Raw genomic sequence first — 26,797 nt, forward strand, 5'->3', positions numbered from 1 at the left:
TCCCCTTTCTACCTTTCTATTAGACTAGATTTGATCTTCTTAAGGATTTATCTGTTTATTTGAGAGAGAGCATGAGCAAGCAATCTGGGTGAGGGGCAGAGAGAATCCACAAGCAGAACACCACCTGCCCCACTCAATTGACTGAGCCACCCAGGCACCCCTCTATTAGATTTTAAAAGAATATCTCTAATGAACTTAGCACCTAAGGCTTTCCAAATAGAGTAAGAGAAATGTACTTATTGTAGAACAAAGTTATGCATTTTCTGATACACTTGTAATGCAGAGATAGCTTTTAAACATTTACGTATTGTGTCCAGTGCAGAGAAGTACAGATATGATTTTGAGTGGTGAACAAGAGAGGTGGCCTGAATGCTGGCTAACACAAGCCCTCGGGTACAACCAGGTCACATCAGCCTGCTCTGGGCTTCCCCATTTCAGAGCAGATGGTACCCAAGCATGAATTTTGAGTTCGGAAGTTGCTGTTTTTAATATGCTTTGTTTTTGTCAATTATTTCTTGTCGTTTCACAATCCAGTCATTGTGGTCTTCCAGATTCTTCCACAAGCATATGGCCAGAAACATCCTGACTTTGAAGTTATCAGAAAACATGGAGCATCAGAAGGAGACAGATTAATTATGTAGAAGAAAGTGTCGCTTTACAAATACTGTTATTTTTATCCATCTTTGGAAAGCAAATGCATAAAAAGGTTTCTAAACAGTGATTGAAAACTGTTTGCAAAATGTGTTTCTTGTATGCCAAACAAAGATTTTTTTCCCCCTTAGAACTAGATTTCACATCTACTCAAAACCAGTCACAAACCTTCAGCTAATATTGGTTATTTTTGAATTTCATTCAGTTTACTGGTTGTTTTGATTTAATATTCTTAGGTAGTTTCTCTTGGAGCTCAGGTTAAAAGCTGTTAGTTTTAGGTTCTAGAATTAGAGAAGTTTTGTTTTCCTTTTTGTTTTGGGGGGGTTTTTTGGTTTGTTTTTTGTTTGTTTGTGTTTGTTTGTTGTGGGTTTTTTTGAGAGAGCACATGCACATTGGGGAAGGGTTGCCTAGGTGGGCAAAGAGAGGGGGAGAGAAAATCTTAAACCGGCTCCACACTCAGCCTGGAGCCCTCTATGGGGATCCATCACATGATCTCAAGATCACAACCGGAGCCAAATCAAGAGTCAGATGTTTAACTGAGTCACCCAGGCCCCCCAGAAATTGTTTAAAATGACAGAAATTAGACTTCTTGATGAAATTCTGAAGGCACTCAGGGCATATAGGGCATATAGGACAATCCTTATTTACAAATTAGAAAATCAGAGGGTTGCTATTCCTATCGTTAATAAGTCACATCTTACAAAAGGATGTAGTAGCTTACTAAAATAGAATACCTGGTAATTTAATCATTTGTACTCAATTTCCAGGAACTTAACTAGTAGTATCAAGTTATAATTACAAGAGCACTAAGTCCAGCATAAAAACACCTTGTTCTTTATCTTTGCCATTAATTAACTTGATCTCACAGGGTCAGTGGATCACTGTGAGTGGTGAGTAGTCCTAGAGGTATTTTTTTTTTTTTTTTTTAAAGATTTTTATTTATTGATTTGACAGAGATCACAAGTAGACAGAGAGGCAGGCAGAGAGAGAGAGGTAAGCAGGCTCCCTGCTGAGCAGAGAGCGCGATGCGGGACTCGATCCCAGGACCCTGAGATCATGACCTGAGCCGAAGGCAGCGGCTTAACCCACTGAGCCACCCAGGCGCCCCCTAGAGGTATTTTAAGGACAGTTCAGAAAAGTAAAAATTATGTACCGGGCTACTGGACCATGATTATTCTTAAAGTTGGTTCTTTAAGGATTTGTATTAACAAAAGGGTCTTTTATGAAATACAGCAAGTACACAAGATTTTTATAAAAACTACAGCAGTCTGTTTTGTTGAGAGATCCCAAACCATGAAGATCAATCCATGTTTAGCAAAAAAAAAAATTTTAAGATTTTATTTATTTATTTGACAGAGATCACAAGTAGGCAGAGAGAGAGGCGGAAGTAGGTTCCCCGCGGAGCAGAGAGCCCGATGCAGGGCTTGATCCCAGGACCCTGAGATCATGACCTGAGCCGAAGGCAGAGGCTTAACCCACTGAGCCACCCAGGTGCCCCAATGTTTAGCAAAATTTAGAACACAATTATTAGCACATATTTGATGTGTGTAATAGTTACTGTGCTAAATGGGAGTCCAGCATAATCTAAAGAAATGACTCCCTTTTCCAATTTTTCAAATTAACTAAAAGATTTTATAGAGCCAAACCAAACATTCTGGGGGTTGGGATGTCTATATAGAGGGCTTGTCTGAGCAACTGCTAGGCAGTTGGAAAAGCTGAGGATACCACCAGACTGCTGGGCCAGATGGGGCATTACATACTTCCTGCAGGAGGAAGTTTCCACACTTCCTCCAGGAGGACGAAAGGAGTGTGATAAACTGGCTACACCATATGTCTGGTGTGACAGGTGGAGGAAATGATAGGGAAGAAAAAAAGAGGTGATGGTGGGAAAGCATCTTTGGCAAGTTTGGTCCTTTCATGTTAAACAGAGGCATGTAGACAAGAATGCTTAAGAACTGGTCAGCATTCAGCCGCTGGGTCAGTGTGTACCCCTAGTACAGCCCACCCATGTTCCTTATTGACTTGATGTTCCTTGATGCTGTTTGCAGTTCTCTGACCTGCCTCACTAGCCTCCCTTGCAGCTAGATAGTCAGCGTGACACATGTCTGACCAAAAGGCATTTGGGTATTCCTGGGGAAATTTTGCTCTTGCGATTAGAGGGAATAGACTTGGCTGCTGTTATCCTTTTCCTCCCCTATCTTTGGACCTTGAAAATCATGAAAGCTGAAGCTACAGCTATAATGAGCTTTCTTTTGATTCTGAGGAGAAGGCTCAGAAAATCAAAGGGCCTTGAGATCCTGTGCTACCGCCAAGCTTGGCTCCTCCAGACTGATGTGAGAAAACCAACTCCTCTTTCTGTGCTTGACTTACTTGCAACTGAACGCGTTGCTGAGTGATAAGTAGATGGTTAATGCAGGACATGAGTGAGAGGTAGAATTGACAAAAGAAGTTAGTGCCTTACTTGGGGTACTTGATTTTGCAGCTAAATTTGATTTGGACTTATCTGTAGTCATTCAGCTACTCATGGACACTGAGGATGGTGATCAAGCATGTGGTTATGTTCCAAGATGACAGGGAAGCAAAACAGGATAGTTGCTACTGAGGGGATGGTAGAAATTGAGAAATCAGACCTATCAAAGAAATTCTTGAAAGTACGCGTGTCTCAGTTACTGATGGGGAAGCTGAGGGCTGGGAGAATGTTGTTGAGAATGGTATATTATCTTGAAAGTAATGAAAATGTAAAGGAAATATAACAAAACATGCACAATGGATTTTTATTGGAGGTCATGTCTGGGAAGTAGGAACATGGTGGCCAGGGTACTAGTTGGAAATGTTAGTGATTTGTTTATTTTTTGAATGTTGGGAATTTTAAACTTCATTTTTCTTCGCTTTACAGTAGAATTTAAAAATAAACAATGCATTCCTCTTATAAGATGAATTAAGGATTAAGAAGGCAAGACGTAGAATGTAATATGATATCAGAAATAGGGATCAAGCTTTGGCGGAAACATGTGGCCTATTTTAGATACATTCCGTTTGAGATAACTAAGGTCCTGTGATTATGAAATAATGTATGGCTTCTGGTAAGAATTCACAAATGAGACTTGAATCTCGTAAGTGGTTCTCAGCCTTTCCAGTGCCTTGGAATCTCCTGGAGAACCTTCAGTGAAAATTGATGTGAAGTCCCACTCCTGAGTTTCTTTCCTTTTTTTCCTGGAGTTTTTGTGCATCTTGGCTACAGCATGGGCAGTGGCATTTCCTTAAACAAGCAAACGAAAAAACAAAAAACAAAAAACTTCCCAGGTGAACCAATTTAGCAGCCAGTGTTGGAAACCATTGTTCCTCGCTGTGGCTGAAATCTTCAAGGGAGATAGTGTAGAATGGTTCTGAGCCCTGAGTGGCCACTTAGAATGTTGTGGGTAAGTTTGAACGAACAACCAGCCACTCCCCTGTCCTTTCCCTGTGAGGTTCTCGTTCAGTTCTGGAATGGAGTGTGCTTTAGTGTTTCTAAAAAGCTTCGTATTTAAATCCAATGTATAGCCAGGGCCAAGGATCTCTGATGCAGAGGAGGAAATGTAGAGGCTTAAGGAAAAAACTCAGTGTTACCCGGATTTTTGTATTTTGCCACTGTCAAACTATCTTTCTCCCTATTCCTGCTTTGCTCCTTCATATTTTTAAAAAATTAAGAAAGAATGGTAGCCATACCTCTAGTATTATCCCTAATGGTTACTTCAAATTGCCTGGAGTAAAGGTAAACTGGGGTTGTTTTAATTGTTAGCAGCCTCTTTGGTAAAGGTTCCTGGGGAAATAAGGAAGATGAGGTACAGGTTTTTGTTTTTTTTTTTCAAAGCTTATTTATGAAAGAGCATGTGTGCAAGTGGGGAGTGGGGACGAGGGAGAGAGAGAATCCTCAAGCAGATTCCTTGCAGATCCCAATGTGGGGCTTGATCCCAGGACCTCAACGGATATCATGACCTGAGCCAAAATCCAGTTAGATACTCAACTGACGGAGCCACTGAGGTGCCCCAAGACAGGGTACACTCTTAATTGCACGGAGTCAGAACCCATGGAGAACTGGAATGTTGGTCAGTATAGCATGAAGTAACTAGTTTTCTTGGCCCAGAGCTTTCCGCTGTTCCAGCAGCCACAGTGCCTCTGTGACATCTTCTGCCACTCCATTTTCCCCACATTTCCTGAATTCCTGCCACACTGAGCCTTCCTGGTTCTTTGAACATGCCAAGTCTATTCCCCTCTCAAGACCTGGGCCCTTGCTTCCTCTGCCTCAAACACTTAGCCTCTAGATATCTACATGGCCTACCTTCTTTTTTCATTCAAGTCTCTGCTCAAAGGACACCTCATCAGAGAGGTCATTCCCAACCCTTTAACCAAAAATGGGTTTTTCTTCCCCACACTATCCTTTTAAGCAGCTTTCATTTTCTTCATAGCACTAATTGCCTCCTTACCTCTCTTTATCCACTTAATTCTTTATACTGTTTCCCTGCATTAAGAGAACAGGACTTTACTTGTTTTCCTTCCAGAGATTCCTTTGGGCCTGTAACAATGGGTACACAGTAGCTCAGCAGATAATAGGTTGGGTGAGTAATACTTGCTCACAGCGGCTGCTTTCTGTCTGTCCATCACTGATGTTGAATTTGCTGAGGAGGAGGGACTGAGCCACAGGCATCTTTGCATCTCTTGTGCTTGCTTAGTGCAGTGCCTGAACCATTGTGCTTGTGCAGTCAGTGTTCATTGAGTGAATAAAAAGGCAAAATACTAAGAATAATAAAGCAGATATGGAAGAAAGAGCAAGGGAAGGAAAAATTAAAAAAGCTGTTTTATATGAGGCCATAGTCTTGTTTTTAAATATTATGTAGATTGTTATTGATACAAAGTATATATTCCATGGCCTATTGGTTTCATGGCAGGTGGTTATTTATTGGAGAGCTTAGAAATCCTGAAAGCTGTAAGGATCATGTATAGTTGATTTCTTGTTGATTAGCTCATTGGAGAATAGGTTAGCTAATGAAAGAAATAACAGAGAAGGTGATCTTTATTTTACTTTTGAAGAACCATACAAAGTATTCGTTCTGTCATTAGGGGGAAAGGCTGAGGTCTGTTGCCTTTGCAATATCGAAGACATACCCCAAATTCAGCAAGCAGGAAAAACTCACATCTTCTACTCACACTTTCACTTCTCCATCTTTACCGACTCTCACCTTTCTGTTCTGGGTCTTACTATTTTCCCCTGTTACTGAGAAATTTTTATTAGTAGTTTTAATAGGTGAAAATTTGCATTGTTTATGTAACTCTAGTGATATGGTTACAGATTTTTCTTAGCCCAAGGCTAAGAAAAGCCACTAAAAAAGCCAACTAAAGCCAAGTTCCGAGTGCTTCGTTGTGCAAGAGCACTGTAAAACCATTCATGTAATGAAATGTTTATGTTAGAATTTCACTCACTTTAAATCCTGGCCATCTTCTGCACATGAGCCTGTCATCCCTTAGGGAGTACCTGAAATCAGCCGAATATTATTTTTAGCATTTAAGATGTACTGTATTGTGTGTGTGAGGCACTGTGCTAGGGCTAGAGATTTCACTGGAACATCTACTCAGTTCTTGTCCAAACAGTCTAGAGGGACTGGCAAACTTTTTAAGGGGCCGAATAATAAATAGTTAGGCTTGAGGACCATAACGTTTCTGTCATTATTCATGGACGATGCCATTGTTAAAGCTAAAAGAACAGTGTGACTGTATTCCAATAAAACTTTTATTTACAAAATAGACCAGAAGGCTGCATTTAGCCTTTTGGTGAAATTTGCCCAATATCCTATTTGGGGGATGAGGTCTAGAGGATAAAGGGAGAGAAACAGGATTCAGGAAACAAAATAATTGAGCTGGAGTGTATCCCTTTAAATAAATTCTTTTTCTGCACTCAATAAAAGGTTTTAAGTTAATTTACTTACTTGGATTAAATAGTGGTAAAAGAAAGTCCATTTGCCTCCAAATTTGGCATTTTATTGGCATATTCCAAAGTAACATTACTAAATCTGAAAATTACAGTAATATGTTATCTTTAGTGCCTTAGGCTTCCCTGTAATGTGAGCTTTTTTGTTGTTTTAGAATACATTCAGCTGAATGTTATTATAAAAATAAAGCTGATTATCATTCATAATATATCAAGTGACTGAGGCATGTATAAGGCAGTGAATTAATCAGAAGCGATTGGATTTTTTTTTTTTTTTTTTTTTTTTTTTTTTAAGAGCATGTGCATGAGGCAGGGAAGTGGAAAGGGTGAGAGGGAATCTTAAACAGGCCCCATGCCCAACCCGGAGCTGGCACGGGGCTCATTCTCATGACCCTGAGATCATAACCCAAGCTGAAATCAAGAGTCAGATGCTTAACCGACTGAGCCACCCAGGTGCCCCTGGATCATCTTAATATAAGGATAAGAGCTGATGATCTAAAGGGAACTTCTGTACTTGATTTTGGGGGGCAATGAGTACTCTTATGGAGTTTGACCTTCCTTACAACCTGTTAACAAGTTGAACCTGTTCCTGGTTAGTATTTTTACTGATTAAAATGCTCCTTCCCCTTTGGTTTGTCGGCTGTCTACAGCTGTTGTGAGGTTAGAGATGGTACTGTGATTGGGGTGTGTGTGTTTGGACATTTATAATGCTCAAGCTTAGCTTTGTGGGGAGTTGGTGTAATGGTGCTGTGTGAAGTTGTTTCCTATTACTCTTATTTTTCTTGCTTTCAATAAGAGGTCTTTTGTTCACTGTTTCCTCAACACAGAATAGAGGATTTATATCTTGGTGTACATTCTCTACTTCTCTGTTTTCAAAGAGGAAAACATTTGTTTCATTCTCTTCCTTTCTTCTCTGATGTACCCAGGGGGGTTTGAAGGCTTGTGCCAAGAATTCTTTGAGGGAGCTGGAGTACAACCATCACTAAGAGATTCTATTCTTAATGACTTTAATTTTAGTTTAACAAATCATTATGAGTATTGCTATCATTATTCTAGAAGACACCCCTTCCCTCATTCCTGAGTGCTTGATAGAAGTCCTGTGGTGAGAACAAGGAAGGCATGTGTTCTTTTTCCATCATTTTACCTGTTCTGCTATTTTGTCCCTGTTTCTAAATATCACTAGTCTTTATTTATTAGTCTGTGTACAGTAGAGATTTTAAACAGCAAGTCAGATTCTGAATGCCAACAAGATTTGTTTGGCTCATGTAGTGCTGTTAAATTTCTGAGTTAGTTGCCAGCATTTAAAAGTCAAATGATTTCGGGGCACCTGGGTGGCTCAGTGGGTTAGGTCACTGCCTTCGGCTCAGGTCATGATCTTAGGTTGCCGGGATCAAGTCCCGCATCGGGCTCTCTGCTCAGCAGGGAGCCTGCTTCCCTCTCTCTCTCTCTCTCTCTCTCTCTCTCTGCCTGCCTCTCTGTCTACTTGTGATCCCTCTCTGTCAAATAAAATCTTAAAAAAAAAAAAAGTCAAATGATTTCACTTTTTTGTAGCCAGTGACCTAAATTTTGTCTTTTCACCCTCTGTATTATGCAGCCAGGGGATGTCCAGTAACTTTTCTTTAATGGTGCCGATTTTTCTTCCTCAGGCCAAAGATCTAATAATCACACCAGCCTCCATTTTAAAGGAAAAACCAGACCCAAGTACTCTGGTTTTTGGAACTGTGTTCACGGATCACATGTTGACAGTGGAGTGGTCCTCACAGTGTGGATGGGAGAAACCACGTATCAAGCCTCTTCAGAACCTGTCCTTGCACCCTGGCTCCTCAGCTTTCCACTATGCCGTGGAGGTAAGTACAAGGCAATCAGTGATGGTGATGTGCTAGGTCTTCGCTGTGAGTACGAAGTAGCTCTTCTGGATAAATTAGCTTTGGGGCAGGATGGGCTTTATCAGATTAACTTGAGGAAATCATAAATGTCTTCAAAACTTTTTCCATAGACAATTGGACTGAAGGTAAGTCTTAACTCATCTTTCGGATAGTCTTGAACTTTTCATTATATCAATAAAAAAAATCATTTGCAGCAAATGCAAGGATGGTAGATAAGAAAATTCGCACTCAAGGGCGCCTGGGTGGCTCAGTGGGTTAAGCCTCTGCCTTGGCTCAGGTCATGGTCTCAGGGTCCTGGGATCCAGTCCCGCATCGGGTTCTCTGTTCAGCAGAGAACCTGCTTTTCTTCCTCTCTCTCTGCCTGCCTCTCTACCTACTTGTGATCTCTCTCTTCCTCTGTCAAATAAATAAATAAAATCTTAAAAAAAAAAAAAGTTCACACTCAAAAATCCAGGACTGTTAACATTTTACTGAGTCCCTTGTCAGATTTCCTAATGACTCCGGTGTCACTGAATACAGTATTACAGTTCGGTCTTAGGCTTCCTGCATGTTTTTAGGACCAGCATTAACATGTAGGTATATGTGTTAAGAGCCTTCGGGCACGAGTGAAATAATTATAAGCATAAAATGCTAAATATGTTGAGAATACGTTCTCTAGTCCTTGTTAGGATACACCCTAAGATCCACAATACACTCCTCATTCCCTTCACCTGCATTTTATTTTACTTGTTTTCAATGTGTTGGACATCTTTCCCAGAATATTGGGGTACTGGAAATAAGCAGTGACCTACCTATTAAGGGAGTAAAAGTAGTAGATATTCCCAACAATAATGGTAAAATTACTCGTGGTTATTAAACTCCAGCAATGTGCTCTGCACCTTATGTGGGTCATTTCATTTGATTATTTTAAGTGAGAAAACAGTTATAGAATTCAGGTTCTATAGTCAGACTTCCTGGCTCAGATTCCGTCTCTGTGGCTCCATAGGGAGCTCTATGACTTGGGAAGCTTATTTAAAATCACTTTGTGCTTCCAATTTCTTTACCTAGAAAATTGAGGTAGGGATAATACTTACCTCAGAGTGCTATTAGGAGGATAAGGTAAGGTAATTTGTTTAAACGTATACAGCCGTTGTTGGTACGTAATGAGAGCCCAGCTTTTAGCTATTGTTGTTAACCCTTAAAGCAACCTTCTCTCTTATATTCGCAGGTTCAGAAAAGTGAAGTTTCTCAGCCAAGATAACACAGTATTACGGGAGGAGACAGGGTTCCAATGCTGAGTATTACTCCCTGTGACATTATTCCTAAACATAGACACTAAAATTATGAAGAGGCCTGTCCAATTAACGTGTTTAAAATTATAAACTTGGGGGCGCCTGGGTGGCTTAGTGGGTTAAGCCTCTGCCTTCGGCTCAGGTCATGGTCTCAGGGTCCTAGGATCAAGTCCCTCATCGGGCTCTCTGCTCAGCAGGGAGCCTGCTTCCCCCTCTCTCTCTGCCTACTTGTGATCTCTCTCTTTGTCAAATAAATAAAATCTTTAAAATAAAATAAAACAAAATTATAAACTTGAATAATTTGGAAACCTGTTCGATGCCCAGATGTCTTCACAGGATGTTGTGTCTTTAGTTTCCATCCCCAGCACCGTGTCCTCACTGTATCAACTTGGATGAACTCTTTCGTTATTTGCTCCAAGCCTCAGTCTCTTCAACTATAAAATAAGAGTGGTAGCCTCGCCTTTGCCTGTGTCACAGGGTATAACAAAGGGAAGTGCCTAAAAAATTGAAAAAAGGAATATGGCAAATCTTAGGGCAGTGGTCTCAAACGTAGCACATGTCCTTTCCTCAGAGTTTTTGATTTACACCAAATTCCCGTGCCATGTTCATGCCCGCCACTCCAGGGACCACACTTTGAGAACTGGAAGTACATGAGAAAGGATTAATGTGATTTTTTTTTTTTAAAGATTTTATTTATTCTTTGACAGAGAAACACATATCAAGAGAGTGAACGCAAGCAGGGACAGTGGGAGAGGGAGAAGCAGGATCCCTGCTGAGCAGGGAGCCCGATTCGGGGCTCAATCCCAGGACCCTGGGATCTTGACCAGAGCCGAAGGCAGATGGCTAATGACTGAGCCACCCAGGCACCCCAGGATTAAAGTGATTTTTGAAAGCTAAAGGCAATATTGAGGGCCACTGGCTTTTGAAAACTTATTGGAAATCTAATTAGTTAGAACGCTAGTTTGCTTGGTTTTACCAATTTAGATTTTTGTGACCAGGATAGTTTAAAAATTTTTTTTAATTAATATTATCCTTTGTTAAGTAAAAATTGAAAATTTTTAACATTCTTTTTTTTAAATTTTTAAAAAAATTTTATTTATTTATCCAACAGAGATCACAAGTAAGCAGAGAGACAGGCGGGGTGGTGGTGGGGAGCAGGTTCCCTGCTGAGCAGAGAGCCTGGATTCAGGGCTTAATCCCAGGACCCTGGGATCATGACCTGAGCCGAAGGCAGAGGTTTTAATCTACTGAGCCACCTAGGTGCCCCAAAATTTTCTACATTCTTACTGTTTCACTTACAATATGGATACAAGAAGTATTTTGCATATATTACATCAGTTGTAGATTGCAGTGTAACAGATTAATGGCTTAAAACAAAAACCATCATTTTCTTTTTCTCTTCCATGCTTCTGGAGGTTGAATAGGTTGGTGTAAGTGGTTCTCGCTTGGGGTCTCACATGCAGTTTCAGTCAGATAGTGACTGGGGTTGGAGTCCACTTGCCTGGGTGGGGAAAATCAGAAGGATGGGGGTGAGAGCTGAGGCTCTGCCTGCATCCCTCTTTCTCCATGTGGTCTCTCGAGTATGGTGGCTTCAGAATAGTCAGACTCGGTACATGGCACCATGGGCTTTAAGCTGTGTGTCTCAAGACACTGAGCCCACATGGAAGCTCTAGTTCTTTTTATGTCCTAACCCCCCAATCACACAGTGTGATTTCTGTCATAACTATTACCATGGCCATCATAAAGACCTGCTTATGTTCAAAAGAAGGGGATCCACCTTTCTTGACGAGGAACATCGAGGTTCTAGAAGAGCAGGTAGGACTGAAAATATTGTGTGACTGTTTTTGGGAATACAGCCTGTGACATGTATCAGTGATAAATGGGGAGGTAGAGGAATGCATTTAGTTTGCTTTTTGTAGATTGGGTGCTTAGGTTTAGCAGACAAAAATATTAGGAAATTGTCATAGGGATTTAGAAAGTGTAATTGTCTTGCACAGAGAAACTGAATCCTGGAATTTCCTGAGGCATATTCATTTGATTTCCCATTTTTACTTGCCTGTGCAGTGGATGTTGAGTGTCTACTCAGTTCCCTGGGAGTGCAGTGTGCTTAGGACAGGATGGCGAGCAAACTGCCCTCAGTATGTGCTTTTTTTATCTTTTAACCCCCACTAACAGGCAGATAGTTTATCACAAAAATTTTCTTCCCAAAGGTGTTTGAAACATTCATGTTTTAGGCTTTTTCACAGGTATGCTCTTTCTCTTATACTGACCCACTTATGAACACTACATTATTGGACACTACCCAGTTTTTAAGTTCAATAATAGTTGTATTGTTTTAACACTAAAGTGAATATGAGCAGTCTTCTTAAAAGTTGTTCTCCTCCTTTCATAAACCCTATTGATTTTAGTATCCATTTTATCTTGAGATCTCCAACTACATGTGGTTTTTATTAATTATGAAAGTATTCTTTATTTTTATTTTTTAAAGATTTTATTTATTTGATAGAGCACAAGCAGAGGGAGTCGCAGGCAGAGGGAGAGGGAGAAACAGACTCCCTGCTGAGCATTGAGTCAGGTGTGGCGCTCCATCTGGGACCCTGGGATCATGACCTAACCCAAAGGCATGTGCTTAACTGACTGAGCCACCCAGGTGCCCCAAGAAAGTATTTTTTATTTTATTTTATTTTTTTAAAAGATTTTATTTATTTATTTGACACACAGAGAGAGATCACAAGTAGGCAGAGAGGCAGGCAGAGAGAGAGAGGGAAGCAGGCTCCCCACTGAGCAGAGAGCCCGATGCGGGACTCGATCCCAGGACCCTGAGATCATGACCTGAGCTGAAGGCAGAGGCTTAACACACTGAGCCACCCAGGCGCCCCTATTCAGTCTATTTTTGATGGACATTTGGGCGTTTTTTTTCTACGAACATCCCTATATATAGTATGCTGGTGTACTTGTTGCAAGTTTCTTTAAGCCGTTCTCAAAGTGTGGTTCACAGGCCCCCTTGGCCCCCTTTCAAGGGGTCTCCAAAGTTAAGACTTCACATTAATACCAAGACTGTGTTTTTCTTTTTCATTGTGTGTTGACATTTACAGTAAGACTGACACCAGCTTCTGCTAGTTAACCATTTTACTCTTTACTACCAAGTGTGAATGTATAATGTCAGCTTTGCTGAAGAATGTTCTTGGTGAAGTGGTAATAATTATTTTATTAAATTTTGAGTAAATGGCATTTTAATCTATGCGATGCAATAGCATCTTTGCCTCAAGCACTTCTACATCCTTAAATACTACAGTTATCTCAAGGAATAGTAGTTGTGTGATTCACACATATGTGTGTGTGCCGTGCACGCCCATGTTGTGAGCGGAATCGGCTCCTTTTTTCACCCAGAACCAGTTTACTTGAAAGGACAAAGTATAGTTATTCAGTCTTGGGCATTTGCAGGTGTCTTCTTGAAAATGAACAAAATGAGTCTGCAACTTCGAGCAAAACAGAGGACCGTATTTGTTGCCATTGATCAAATTCTAGCTTGCTTTTTTTTTTTTTTTTTTAAGATTTCATTTATTTATTTGACAGACAGAGATCACAAGTATGCAGGCAGAGAGAGAGGGGGAAGCCAGCTCCCCGCCGAGCAGAGAGCCTGATGTGGGGCTCGATCCCAGGACCCCGAGACCATGACCTGAGCCAAAAGCAGAGGCCCAACCCACTGAGCCACCCAGGTGCCCCTCAAATTCTAGCTTTCAAGTAAAAATTAGGATTTTGGAAAATTTGTATCCACCACCACTAGCTTGAGCCTTTCCACTATTAAAGAATTTTTTGATGATGTTAGTGGTAATATTAACAGATTTTTAAAAATATGTTTTATGGAAAAGGTGTTAACCTTTGGAAGATCTGCATAATTTGAACCAACATTTTCCAAATAACCATTGTGTGACATTACAAATTTACACATGAGTTAAGATCCATTCAGAATGCAAGACAAACTGATGGCTTCTGATGTGTCAGTTTGGCTAGTCTGAACTGCAGCCCCCAGAATCTGACTTTTAGTCTCCTTTTAGTTAGAATACCGACAAGACATTCCTTTGAGTGTTGGAGGATAGAGGGAGGCATGACCATTTCATGGCATACACATAACCTTCTTCTAAGTGTTCAGTCAAGTACTGATCTAGGTGCGGTGGTGAAGGAATTTTGCAGATGTGATTGAAGTCCCTAATCAGTTGACTTAAAATTAATCAAAAGGGAAATTATCCTGGGTGAACCTTAGGACACATAGCTAGACCCAGCTTTCTTTTCCTCTGTCTCTCCCTTTCTGATCGCCGCTGGTGGGTCAGCTGCCACTCATGTCTGCAGGTCCCAGCCTGTTTGTCATCTTCTGTCCCCGATGGCCTTTCTTACAGATTTCGGACTTGCTTAGCCAGCCACCACATTCGCATTGCCCAATTTCTTACAACAAATCTGGTAATAACATCGGTATCTCCTGTTCTGCTTCTTTTGTTGAACTCTGATACACTATTTTAATAAATTAACAGGGTATAAAAACTTCATTGATAGGGCTTCAAATTCCTCACTGCAACTAATCTTCAAGGAACCACCACTTGTCAACTTTTTTTTTTTATCTTTTTTTTTTTAATATTTTATTTATTTATTTGACAGAGAGAGAGAGAGAGAGAGATCACAAGTAGGCAGAGAGGCAGGCAGAGAGGGTTAGAGGGAAGCAGGCTCCCCACCGAGCAGAGAGCCCGATGCGGGGCTCAATCCCAGGACCCTAGGATCACGACCTGAGCCGAAGGCAGAGGCTTAACCCACTGAGCCACCCAGGCGCCCCACTTGTCAACTTTTGAAGTAGGATCAGAGAACAGCAGCCACAGTTACCTGAAAAGGCTATCAAAAATACTTCTCCCTTTCTCAACCACGCGTCCGTGTGATTTTGGGATTTTCTTTGTGTACTTCAACCAAAACAATATACTGCAAGAGCAAAAGCAGGTTATAAGAATCCAGTTGTCTTTCATTAAGTCACCCTTGAAAGACTTGCAATAATGAAAAACTGTCACACTTAACAATAATCCTTTTGGAAACTATAGAGTCTTCATTAAAATATGTTAATATGTCATGGTTTATTACTGTTAAATGTAATGGTTCACTTCTAATTTCTAATATGGTAATTATAGAATAACTGCACATAAAAAGCTTTTGGGGGTCTTTATAAGTTTTAAAAGTTTGTACTTGATCTTAGCCAAAAGGCCGAGAAGTGATAATAATTTTTAAAAGTTTAAAGACATCCTGATGCCAAAAGATTTGACAAATACTGGTTCAGGATATACTGAGGAATAGCGCTGCCAATTTTACAAGAAAAGGGAAACTATTTTCTGTAGTGGTTTTAACCATTTTATACCCACAAGCCATGAATAAGCATTTTTATTGTTCCAAAACCTGGCCAACTCCTAATATAATCAGATTTTAAAATTTTAGCTACTTTCATGTAATGGCATCTCATTATTGTGATATTAATTTCCAGTACCCTAAGAGGTTGAGCACCTTTTCATAGGGTTACTGAACAATTGGATATCTCCTATTTAGAGTGCCTGTTCAAATCTTTTGCTCACTTTTCTATTGTCTTTTTGATTTGTGGAAGTACTTTGAGTATTTTAGGTATCTTCTTCTAAGGTCTCTTACTCTTTTTGTAATTTTTTGATGACAAGAAGTACATTTAAATCTTAAGTGGAATTTATCAATCCTTGCTTTATATTTGGTAGTTTGGGGATCTTGTCTAAAGATTCTTTCCTACCCTCAGATCATAATGGCATCTTTCTGTATTATTGATTTTGTCTTTCACCGGAGGGTCTTTACTCCTAGAAGCTGGTTTTTATATAAGTAGGGGTCCAATTCGTTTTTTTCTCCCAGTGGATACCCTGCTGAATAGCACCATTTAAAAGGGACTGTTCTTTGGGGCACCTGGCTGGTATAGATGGTTAAGGGACCGACTCTTGGTTTCGGCTCAGGTGGGTGATCTGAGCGTCGTAAGATCAAGGACTGTGTCGGGTTCCATGCTCAGTGCAGATTGGGATTCTGTCTCCCTCTCCCTCTTTCCCTGCTCCCACACATAAATAAATAAATCTTTTTTTTTTTTTTTTTTTTTTTAAGTACTGTTCTTTTTTCTCTCCTTTTTCCCCTGCCTCCTCTATCACATTTGGGTCTGCTTCTGGATCTCCATTTTCACTGCATTGTCTATCTGGGTCGCTCTTCTGTTCTGTGGTTTTACTTGTCTATCTGCACAAATGTCACACTGTCTTAATTTCCAGTTCATTGAGTCTTGATGTCTGCCTAGGACAAGTCCTGTTTTCCCTTTCAGGAGTGCTTTGCATCTTCTCAGCCATTTGCTTTTCCATATCACTCTTAAACTCAGTTTATCAAGTCAGTCAACTTTTTAAATTTAGTTTGTTCAAAGAAAATAAAATGCCCTGACCTGATTTTCATTTGGATTACACTGAGTATATAAATCAGTTTGGGAGAATCAGTATCTTTATGATATTGAGTCTTTGGATCCATGAGTGTGCAGTAGCTTTCTACATTTAGTTAGGCCTCTAATGACTTGATAAAGTTTTATGTTGTCCTTATGGATCTTCTCTTCTTTTAGGCCCTCCCCGCCCCCAAATAGTCCTCTCTTAAGTCTATCATAAATAGTGTTTTTATTTTCTGTTACATAGGAATATAATTTTGCATTTGGTTACCTTGCCTAACCAAATAATTTCAAAGGAGGATGTTGGTTTTTCTGGATTTTCTACATATTTAATCTTACCTATGTTTCATAATCTGTGACTTTTTTTTTTTTCTTTTCAAACCAATGCTTTTTATGTGATCATTTATTTGATATATTTGCCTTATTACACTTGTATAGTATTGAATTAAAGTAGTCACAGCAAGCAATTTGTGATGTTCCCACTCTGAAAAGGAAGGCTTTAAATTTTATCATTAAGCACAATATTTGCTGCAAGTTCATTGTAGATATTCTTTATCACTTACCAAAGTTTCCTTCTTAGTTATCTGGGAAACTTAGAAAAAAAAATCTCAAAAGAATGTTCAGTTTTATCAGTTGCGTTTACCACATCTAATGAGATGATCATATTGCTTTTTTCTTCATCAAGGCTATGAATATAATGAATCTCATTAATTGATTTTTCTAAATGTTAAATCAACCTCTGTTCCTGAGATAAGTCCAACATTGTCATGCTGTGTTATCCCTTAGTATATTTTGCATCTGTGCTGCTTAATGAGAGTATCATATAATTTTTACATATACTTGAACCCACATCAGGTGCCTACAATTTTAAAATTAAAGTGAAGTGAATGAAGCAATTAGAACCCTATGAAGTCACTTTCTTTAACCTCTGGTAAAATTTAACTTAAAACTAATTTTGTATCTACTGATTTTGTTTTATATTTACTAATTAAAATTTATTAATTTGGGGGAGCCTGGACGGTTTAGTGGGTTAAGCCTCTGCCTTCAGCTCAGGTCGTGGTCTTAGGGTCCTGGGATTGAGCCCCACATCGGGCTCTCTGCTCAGCAGGGAGCCTGCTTCCTCCTGTCTCTCTGCCTGCCTCTCTGCCTACTTGTGATCTCTGTCAAATAAATAAAAATTTAAAAAATAAAATAAATAAAATGTATTAATTTTCTTAAAATTAAATAAAATTTGATTTTGTTTTATATTTACTAACAATATAACCACACCAGCTTTACTTTAGAAAGAATTTGTATGACATTTTGCTAGCTATGTCTTTTTGCTTCAGGTATGTTTCAGATGTTCTCAACTGAGTCCAAAATCTGACAACCTTCTCTTTTAACTGAAGCTTTACCCCTGTTCCATTTAATAAGTTAAATATTTGCCCTTAAATCTAATCTAGTGCTTTGAAATTGTGCTACATGATTTAGATTTCTTTTATCACGTGAGCTGAGCTTTAAGACTATAAGCTTCTAAGGGCCCAGCTGTCCTTCAGTTCAATAAATTTTCTAAATTCCATTATTTTTCTTCTTTGACTCGTACTTTATTTAGTGATGAGTTTCTTCCTTGCCAAAATGTTGACATTTTGTCATCCTATTTCCGATCCTGATTTCTGGTTTCTGGTTGGAAAATGTGTGAAAAGAGCACACATTTTGCAGGTGCTATGTGCAGGGTTCTCTCTGTCCACTAGCTTAGTTTGTTGTTCCTGTTGTTCAAATTAGCCATATCTTTGCCGAGTTTCAGCCTGTTTGTTCTATCAGTTATCTAAAGAACCGGTGTTAAGATTTCCCACTAAAATTATTGATTTTTCTATTTTCTCTGTGTTTATCCATATGCAGCTACTTCAGAGTCTTTTAACATCTCTGCCCAGTGGTTCTCCTGGACTTGGCGTTTTGAGAAAGTGCTCTGCCTCTACCATGGGATGGCCTTGAGTTGCTGGGCTTCCGTGATTTGCGGGACTAAACCAGCCCAGGTCACATCTAGATTACCTACGATCCAGAGTTTGAATGAGCCAGATTAAATGAAAGGAGGAGGCACATGTGTTTAGGGTGGCCAGAGGGGGTTCTTTGCTTCCATGTTCATTAACTGGGCAGTTAGCCCACGTTGTGTGATTGGCGACATGTTCTCCCCACCTGCATGGAGGTGTTATTTGGCAGTACGGCTCCTGCTAAGGAAAGGGTAACTTTGAATTCCTATCAGATTTTGGTACAAAAAGAGTTTGTTTTTAGTCCAGCTATAATAACCAGCCTGTCAACTGTTGTCTTGTCTAGATTTAGAAATCTTTGGTCAACATCAAGTGCTTGGCATGATGAAGAAGATGAGTGCCCGTAGAAAAGCCAGTCTTTTTTTTTTTTTAATCTGACAGACAGAGATCACAAGCAGGCAGAGAGGCAGGCAGAGAGAGAGAAGAGGAAGCAGGCTCCTCGCTGAGCAGAGAGCCCGACACAGGGCTTGATCCCAGGACTCTGGGATCACGACCTGAGCCGAATGCAGAGGCTTTAACCCACTGAGCCACCCAGGCGCCCCAGAAAGCCAGTCTTTTAAACACATAGATTGTTTTCATTTTGTTATCCCCTAAGATTTATTTCTCCTGTTATCTTTAGTTGTTTGAAGGACTGAAGGCATTTCGAGGAGTAGATAATAAAATTCGACTGTTTCGGCCAGACCTCAACATGGATAGAATGCACCGATCTGCTGTGAGGGTCACTCTGCCGGTACGTAAATTTAGGAGTTTCTTTTGTGTTTCTCCGGATGTGATGAGTCACTGTGATTTTACCACAAAACAAATCCTTTCTGAATACAGTTGACCCTTGAGCAAAATCCCCCCAAAACTTAACCAAGAGCCTACTGTTGACTAGGAAGCCTTTCCAAAACATACACAGTTGATTAACACATATTTTATATGTTATATGTATTGTAGACTTGATTCTTGTAACAAAGTAAGCTGTAGAAAAGGAAGTGTGATTAAGGAAATCACACGGGAGAGAAAATACGTTTATAGAAACTATATATTAAAAAAAAATCCACATGCAAATGGACCTATGCAGTTCAGATCCATGTTCTTCAAGGTTCAATTGTAGTTAGATCAATATTCAGTACAAACCATGAGAACTCTTAAGGTACTTCTCATCTACTTTGTAATGAATGAGGTAAAAATACAAGGAGATAACTAATACCACTTGGCAGTTCCATGATCTGTTTCTTCATAAATGTCCATGGGGGGGGTTGGAAGAAAAATATACCTCAACCTAAATTAAATAAAATATGAAGATCCTATGAAATTATAATATGTGAAATGGGAAATAGGATGTGCCACACAGGTATTTTAAGAGTATTTTTGCCCAATTGCTTGGGACACTAGCAAGTTTGCAGTGATTTAATTATTTTGATATTTTAGCCCAAGCTTTCTTTTTTATTAAGAAAATGATATCAAAATGGATTGTTATGGCCATTGGTGTCTGTCTATAACATCATTAAACAGCAGAATTCATTATATGGTGGGTTGGATTTAGATCCTATGGCTCACATCAAGGTAAGAGGTGTCTTACCTACATCAGAGAGGTGTCCTTCCCTGATACGTGACCAGGTTGCCTTTCTGAACTGTAGGAGTCTTTTTCTTCTTTTGCAAATTCTGCATACCTAACTTTCAGGAGCCCAGCCCAAGCTGTGCTTTGAAGAAGCCCAAGTAACTACTCCATTTTAGCCAGGATCTTCCTTCTCCTCCCTATTTTTGTAACCTATGCTTCACTCACCTCCTTCAGGGGCCATAATATAGTGCCAGAAGGGAAATGAAGGTATGTTCTTTGGACTAGTTCTTGTGCCACTACAGACAAAATACCAGGAGATACTTTAAAGCGGGGGCAGAAGGAAAGGGAATTAACATCTGTTGGACCTCAGCTCTGCCATAAACTATGTTATATGGTTTTACATTCCTTCTCTGTTTAATCATAACAGTAACCCTCCAGAAGGTATGTGTTTAAAAAAAAAAAAAGTATGTGTTGTGCGTTTTAGTAGCACCTTTGTACCTAGAAGAAAACTCAAGCCTCAAGAGCTTAAATGACTGGCCTGAAGTCACAGAGTAAAGGGACAGGGCAAAAAATTGGGTGTGAGATTTTTTAATTCCTAGTCAAGTTCTGTTGTCACTAAATCTTCAGTGACTTAGAGTGACGATATGTCCTGTATGATTGGTAATCCTGAATTCTATATCCTTATGCTGCGATTGCTGTTCTAATTTCTCATTTAAGTAGGCAGTTCTTAATGTCATGAGTTCTACTTAGATATGTATTTCTGAGTCATTTCAACCCTGGATAACCTGTGACCTACATCTCTGAAAGTATGTTTCTTTGCCCTGTTAAGTGAGAAGAAACTAACTTATTTTATAAACTGTCACCCATCTAATATATGAAAACATTTTCCTCCTTAGAAATAAACTTCTCTTTGCCTTTGTCCATTTTTCTCTTGGGTTATCTGTGTCTTTCTTACTCATTTTCAGAATATCTTAACAGATTCAAGTTATGATACTTGGTTAGTTATGGGTTATGAGTAACTTCACCCAATTTGTTGCTTGTCAGCACAGAGTCTGCTTAAGGACTCCCTCTCTCTCTGCCCCACCCTGCCACTCTAGTGCGTGCTGTGTTATTTCAAATAAATAAATAAATCTTTTTTTTTTTCCTTAAGATTTTATATATTTGACAGAGAGATCGCAAGTAGGCATGGGGGTAGGGGGAAGAGGGCTTACTGCCAAGCGGAGAGTCTGATGCGGGGCTTGATCCCAGGACCCTGAGATCATGACCTGAGCCGAAGGCAGAAGCTCAACCCACTGAGCCATTCAGGCGTCCCTAAATAAATAATTTTTTTTCAAAGATTGTATTTATTTATTTATCTGACAGATCACAAGTAGACAGAGATGCAGGCAGAGAGAGAGGGAGAAGCAGGCTTCCCACTGAACAGAGAGCCTGATGCGGGGCTGGATCCCAGGACCCTGAGCTCATGACCTGAGCCGAAGGCAGAGGCTTAACCCACTGAGCCATCCAGGCACCCCTAAATACATAAATCTTAAAAAAAAAGCAAAACTCTTTTCTACCTTAAGGTGACAGAGGTATTTTTTGATTTTTACTTTATAAAAGTCTTAATGTTTTATCACATTTAAATGTATAATCCAACTATAATTGATATTTGCTATGGTAAGAGATAGGGATCCACTGTTTTATCTCCTCCATGAAGATAATCCATCATCCCATCACAATTTTGGAGAAAAAAAAATCAGGAAAAAAATTGGTTTTATTATTACTTCTTCTTTTTTTTTTTTTTTTTAACATTCTAAAGCTTTCATGAGGATCATTTCTTATAACTACAATGTAGGATAATCTCACTCTTCATTATGTTTTCCATTCCTTCAGGTATTTGACAAGGAAGAGCTTTTAGAGTGTATTAAAGAGCTTGTGAAATTGGATCAAGAATGGGTCCCCTATTCAACATCTGCTAGTCTGTATATTCGTCCCACGTTCATCGGAACTGAGGTACACACTGACTCCCTGTTTCCGGGTGGGCAACTTATCATCGTTTCTTCATGTGAGAAACTTCTAGGATATAGTTTGATAGCCCCCAATAACATAAATGACTCCTTCCTCCTGATTATCAAGACCAGGTATCAGCAAACATTTTCTTTAAAGGGCCACATGGTAAATATGTTGGGCTTTGTGGGCCATATAGTTTCTGTTGCAACGACTCAATTCCAACATGTGGTACAGAAGCAGCCATAGTTACCAATGTAGATGAGTCAAGGAAGGAGCAATGAGCAAGGCTATTTGTCTTCCCTTACTCAAGATTCACCAATATTTCCTTATGTTTTCCTGAGTTTCCTCAGAGTAATTCTTCAGTGTGATGTCTCTTCTCTTGGCAACAGTTCTCCAAGGTGGAAGTGGTAATGATTTTGAAATTTGGAGGAGGGAGAGCTGCTGCTTTTTATTTTCATTTTCCTGAAGTCTTGGGATTACCAAGGAATGGGAGCAGAAGTCCCTCTTCCCCCACAGGAAATGTTGAAAATGAAGTTCACAGTGGGTGTTAGGGAAGGACTGTGAGAGCTAGAGTCGTAGCTTTACACATCAGGATGATAAGATCTGCTGGTAGGTCACAGTCTACTGGTTGGTGCCCTTGCAAAAGGAGGACATGCCTGGAGAAGCTAAGGCCACTTGAGTTGGTGTCCTGTAAAGACCCTATTACTTGTCTCCTTCCTCTTCTAGGCAGCTGTGGTCTTATGGAGAGTGGGTGGTATGGAGGGATAATGGAGAGGGGAAGACTGAGTGTGGGTAGCAAATGAAGGGGCTGTGGCATACGGAGATTTTTAGGAATAGGGAGAAGATGGCACTCTTTTGCTATAGTCTAGGCATTCTGCTCTCGACTAGGTAATTATATGCTTACCAGTTTCTCTATTCTGACATCTGAATGCCAGAAGTATGGAAATATATAAGGCCATGGAAAAAATACCTAAGTGGTATTATGAATCCAGACAATGAATTTCATGAAGTGCAGTCTCCCTAACAAATTTGGAAGAATTGGGACAATTACAAAAGTTATCTACTCCTTATGTCTCTGACATTTTAGTATTAATAAAGTTTATTTTTAATTTTCTATTTTATTTACATATTTTATTTTTAGTGTTTATATTTTAGGATAGGAAGAAATAGTTTTTAAAAGTCTGTTGAAACATTGTTACTACTCTGGAAGCACTGTCTTGTGCTTATTCTGAAGTACTTTCCCACTCTAAGATCTGATTCTTCTATTCTGAGTTTGTTGAAAGTTTTGGTATGAATGGATGTTAGGTATTGTTGATGGCTTTTTCTAAATGTCTTGACAGAATTATATGTTTTTGTCCTTTATTCTAAATTATATTTGTTATATTCAGTTTTTTGGTGTTAAAACAACCTTGCATTCCTGGACTAAATCCTACTTGGCTACCATGAATAATTCATATTAAATCTTGTATTCAGTTTGCAAGCATTTTGTTAAGAATTTTTGTCAATGCTCCTAAAAGGTATTGGTTTATAGTTTCCTAGTGTATTTTGTTCTGTGGTTTAGTAAATTGTTTAGAGTCCCAGAATCCTATAATCTAGAGTTAGACAAGTTTATAAACCTGATTTTATAGTCTAGCCTGTTGTCACAATAATCCTCTCTATTGGTGGTCTTCAACTTTTTGCATTTGAATCACCCAAGTTTGTTTGTTTGACTGATGATTGATTGATTGACTGGGGAGGGAGAGGGAGAAACACAATCTTAACCAGGCTCTACCCCAAGTTGGAGCCTGACACAGGGCTCCGTCTCTCAATCCTGAGATCATTAACTGAGCCAACATCAAGTCAGATGCTTAACTGACTACTGACAGCCATCTAGGTGCCCCCACCCTGGTTTGTTTGTTTGTTTTTCATTTATTTTTTTATTTTTTAAAGATTTTATTTATTTGACTCAGAGTGATCACAAGTAGGCAGAGAGGCAGAGAGAGGGGGGAAGCAGACTCCCTGCTGAGCAGAGAGCCCGATGTGGGCCTTGATCCCAGGACCCTGAGATCATGACCTGAGCTGAAGGCAGAGGCTTAACCCACTGAGACACCCAGGCACCCCCAGGTATTTTTTTAAATACACATCTTGACCCCGATCCACAGAGATACTCACTGAGTAGATCAGAATGGTGTTTGTGATGCTGGGCGGAATTTAGGAACCTCAGTGACAAAAGCCCGGCCAAGTAGTTCTCTCCCACTAGACTATCAACTTACCTACTTGATCATGCTTTGGACCTCAGAATCAAGAATTTTTCAAAATCTGCTTTATAAGTAGTAACTTAAGAATTGAAGGAAATAACTGCTATCATGTGTAAGTCAACATTATTTATATTTGGTTGGTATATTTATACCAATATTTACATTATAAATATAAATATGTTTATAAATACATATAAATATATATACAGGCAGAAAAGACAATCACCTATAATTCAGAAATGAGCATAATACAAATAATGTTCAGTAAAGCATTGGATTTAAACATTTGTACACTACACAGATGTCTTACAGTCTAGTCTGGTAAATTACCACACACTGACTTTTCATGGTGGATGCATTTGGTAAGTGAGGTGCTGGCTCGAGGATTAGGCCCAGTGGCTTCCAGTCCACTGGGACTCTTTCATCAGGGATGGCTAACTTTTGCTGGCCTTTTTATGTTGCTCGATTTCATGATGGCTCTGCTTTGTCACTGGCTTCACAGAATAATTGCAGGCTTACCTCTGTATCAGTTATCTGATGTTTTGGTCTTGTCTTCTGCTGGCTAACGTCCACATTATTTTTGTTTCCAGTTCTTTTCATGGGTTAGATGAATCGATTAAGTGGGTCTTTGATCCAGGAGGTGTTTTGACTTCTTTGAATGAGCAAATAAATATATGTTGGGGTGATTTATTAAGTGATCTCACCCTGCTTTGATCTCGTGTGCCCAGTGTCTAGTCCTGGGTGTGGGACCCCCCTGTGAGTGTCGAATAGTCCATGTTCTACAACCCACTCATCTGTATTGAGCTCCAGCCCAGAGCCAAATAATTTAAGTCTGTGGAGCCAAGATCAGAGACCCTGCATTTAAGCAAACGTTCCAGGGATTTCTTTACTACTTTCAAGAGTATCACCATCTCAAGCCTTGGGAAAGAATTAAGTATATTGCTAGCAGTCTTTAAAGCTTTATTTGCTCCTGAGATTGCCAACTGGCACCAGGTAGAAATATTTACATCTTTGAAAGCTCAACGTCGTCCCAAGGGCACGGTGTCGTTTTCACTTTCAGGGGCCATGATACAACAGTCCAGTGTTAATTATTCCTTCTTATGCCCAGTTTGATTCGACAGCAGCCATGTGATAAGAGAGTGGTTCTCCTATCAGCTTACGAATTTCATTATGTTTGCAAAGTGTTCTGCTTCTTCACATGTTTATCATTAACTGACCCTTCATTTTTACTGACTTATATAGGTAATACCTACGTATGAATGTTTTTGTGCAGTTCTTCATATGTCTTCAAGACTTATTCGATAATAATTGAGTCCATTACTAAAAGCCTGTTAGATTTAGGATTATGATAAACAGAATAGTATTTTATTGGGACATTTATAATTATCTATTAGTATATAACTACGGGGTAGAGCTTGCCAGTAAAATATACCAGGCTGCCAATGGGTAGAAATTTTTTTTAAAAAATTGTTTCCCATAAAATTCATATCACTAAACAAAATGCTGAACATTAATACATAAACCTCTTGGGAAAAGTTTAGAGAGTAAAATCATTCACATTACCAAAAGATTTCTCATTAAAAAAGGAATTTGAACATCCCTTTACTATCTTCTAAAATGTTTTTTTATAGGTAGTTAAAAACTTAAACAGAAACTAAAAGCTGGAGTGCCTCAGACTACTGCTGATTATGTGTCAATTGGAAATTAAGATAAAATCTGAAAGCCTACTATTTAAATAAAGAACATTTACATGAGCAATTTCTAGATTTTCACTTTATCAGACAAGAAGTTAAAATTACATGCTATCAGAATCAGTACGGGATACCGAGCAGCCTTACCTCTAAAGAAGCTGGGTTTTGCTGATTTTAACATCCATTTTATCCAGCTTCACTCTGTTTAGTAACTGCAAGCAGGTACAGCTATATGAACGTACCAATAGACACAGGCTTTATTTCCTTAGTGATTCTAATAAGTGTGCAAATGCTTTGACCACAGTCTGTAACAAAATAGGCACAACCATGAATTCTGAAATCCCGTGGGATCATGCTGTTCAGTCTTTCACATTTCCAGTTTTTCTCAGTGTCCTCTCATCCCACGGGAGATGATTGGAGAGGTGACAGAGTGAGGCTGCACTGGATAGTAGCGGGGCTGAGGATCCGTGTCACGGAGAAGAATCAAGTTTGATGGTGGAGGCACAGCCCACTCAGCGCCTTTGACCGGGTCCCAGGCTGAGGCCACAGATCTGCAAGCCACCAGCAGATTTGGCTTTTTCAGCTGTTCTCCTAGACAGACTGTCTTTGGCTCATGCAGAAGGCGAGGAATCCCTCGTATTCAGTTAACTCATACTTCTTTTTTTTTTTTTAAATATACATATTCAAAGATTTTATTTATTTATTTGACAGAGACAGAGAGAGGGCACAAGTAGGCAGAGGGAGAGGCAGACGCAGACTCCAAGCTAAGCAGAGAGACGAATGCGGGGCTCCCTGGGATCATGACTGAGCCATCCAGGCACCCCTTAACTCCTACCTCTACATTCAGAGTGCCCTTACGTAAATCTCTGGAGCTGAGCCCCGCTAGAGAAGCAGTCTGCTTTGGTTAATTGCAGCCTCAGACGCCCAGAATACAATCTGAACAGAGCATTTTCAGTCACTTCACATAAACAGTTTCCCCATTCACAACTTCTGGAAATCGTTCAGAATGATATTTTCATTAGCGCTCCCATTTAGAAAACTCCTGCTGCCAAAGGGTCCAACCCTTCATTTCCGGTTCACTGCATG

At 39.6% G+C, this 26,797-nt stretch overlaps 1 protein-coding gene across 4 annotated transcripts in view; it reads left to right on the top strand.

The window, feature by feature from the left end:
- BCAT1 (branched chain amino acid transaminase 1) overlaps nt 1-26,797 on the top strand; it is a 103,498-nt gene that overhangs the window by 36,039 nt on the left and 40,662 nt on the right. For all 4 annotated transcript variants that reach the window (XM_032855256.1, XM_032855258.1, XM_032855255.1 and 1 more), the window contains 3 exons: nt 8,260-8,460; nt 18,871-18,981; nt 21,667-21,786. In XM_032855256.1, coding sequence (XP_032711147.1) covers nt 8,260-8,460; nt 18,871-18,981; nt 21,667-21,786 — 432 coding nt within the window. The remainder of the gene's footprint in view (nt 1-8,259; nt 8,461-18,870; nt 18,982-21,666; nt 21,787-26,797) is intronic.

This window comes from Lontra canadensis, unplaced genomic scaffold (genome assembly GCF_010015895.1).
Source record: "Lontra canadensis isolate GAN:19392208 unplaced genomic scaffold, GSC_riverotter_1.0 scaffold9, whole genome shotgun sequence".
Lineage (NCBI taxonomy): Eukaryota > Metazoa > Chordata > Mammalia > Carnivora > Mustelidae > Lontra > Lontra canadensis.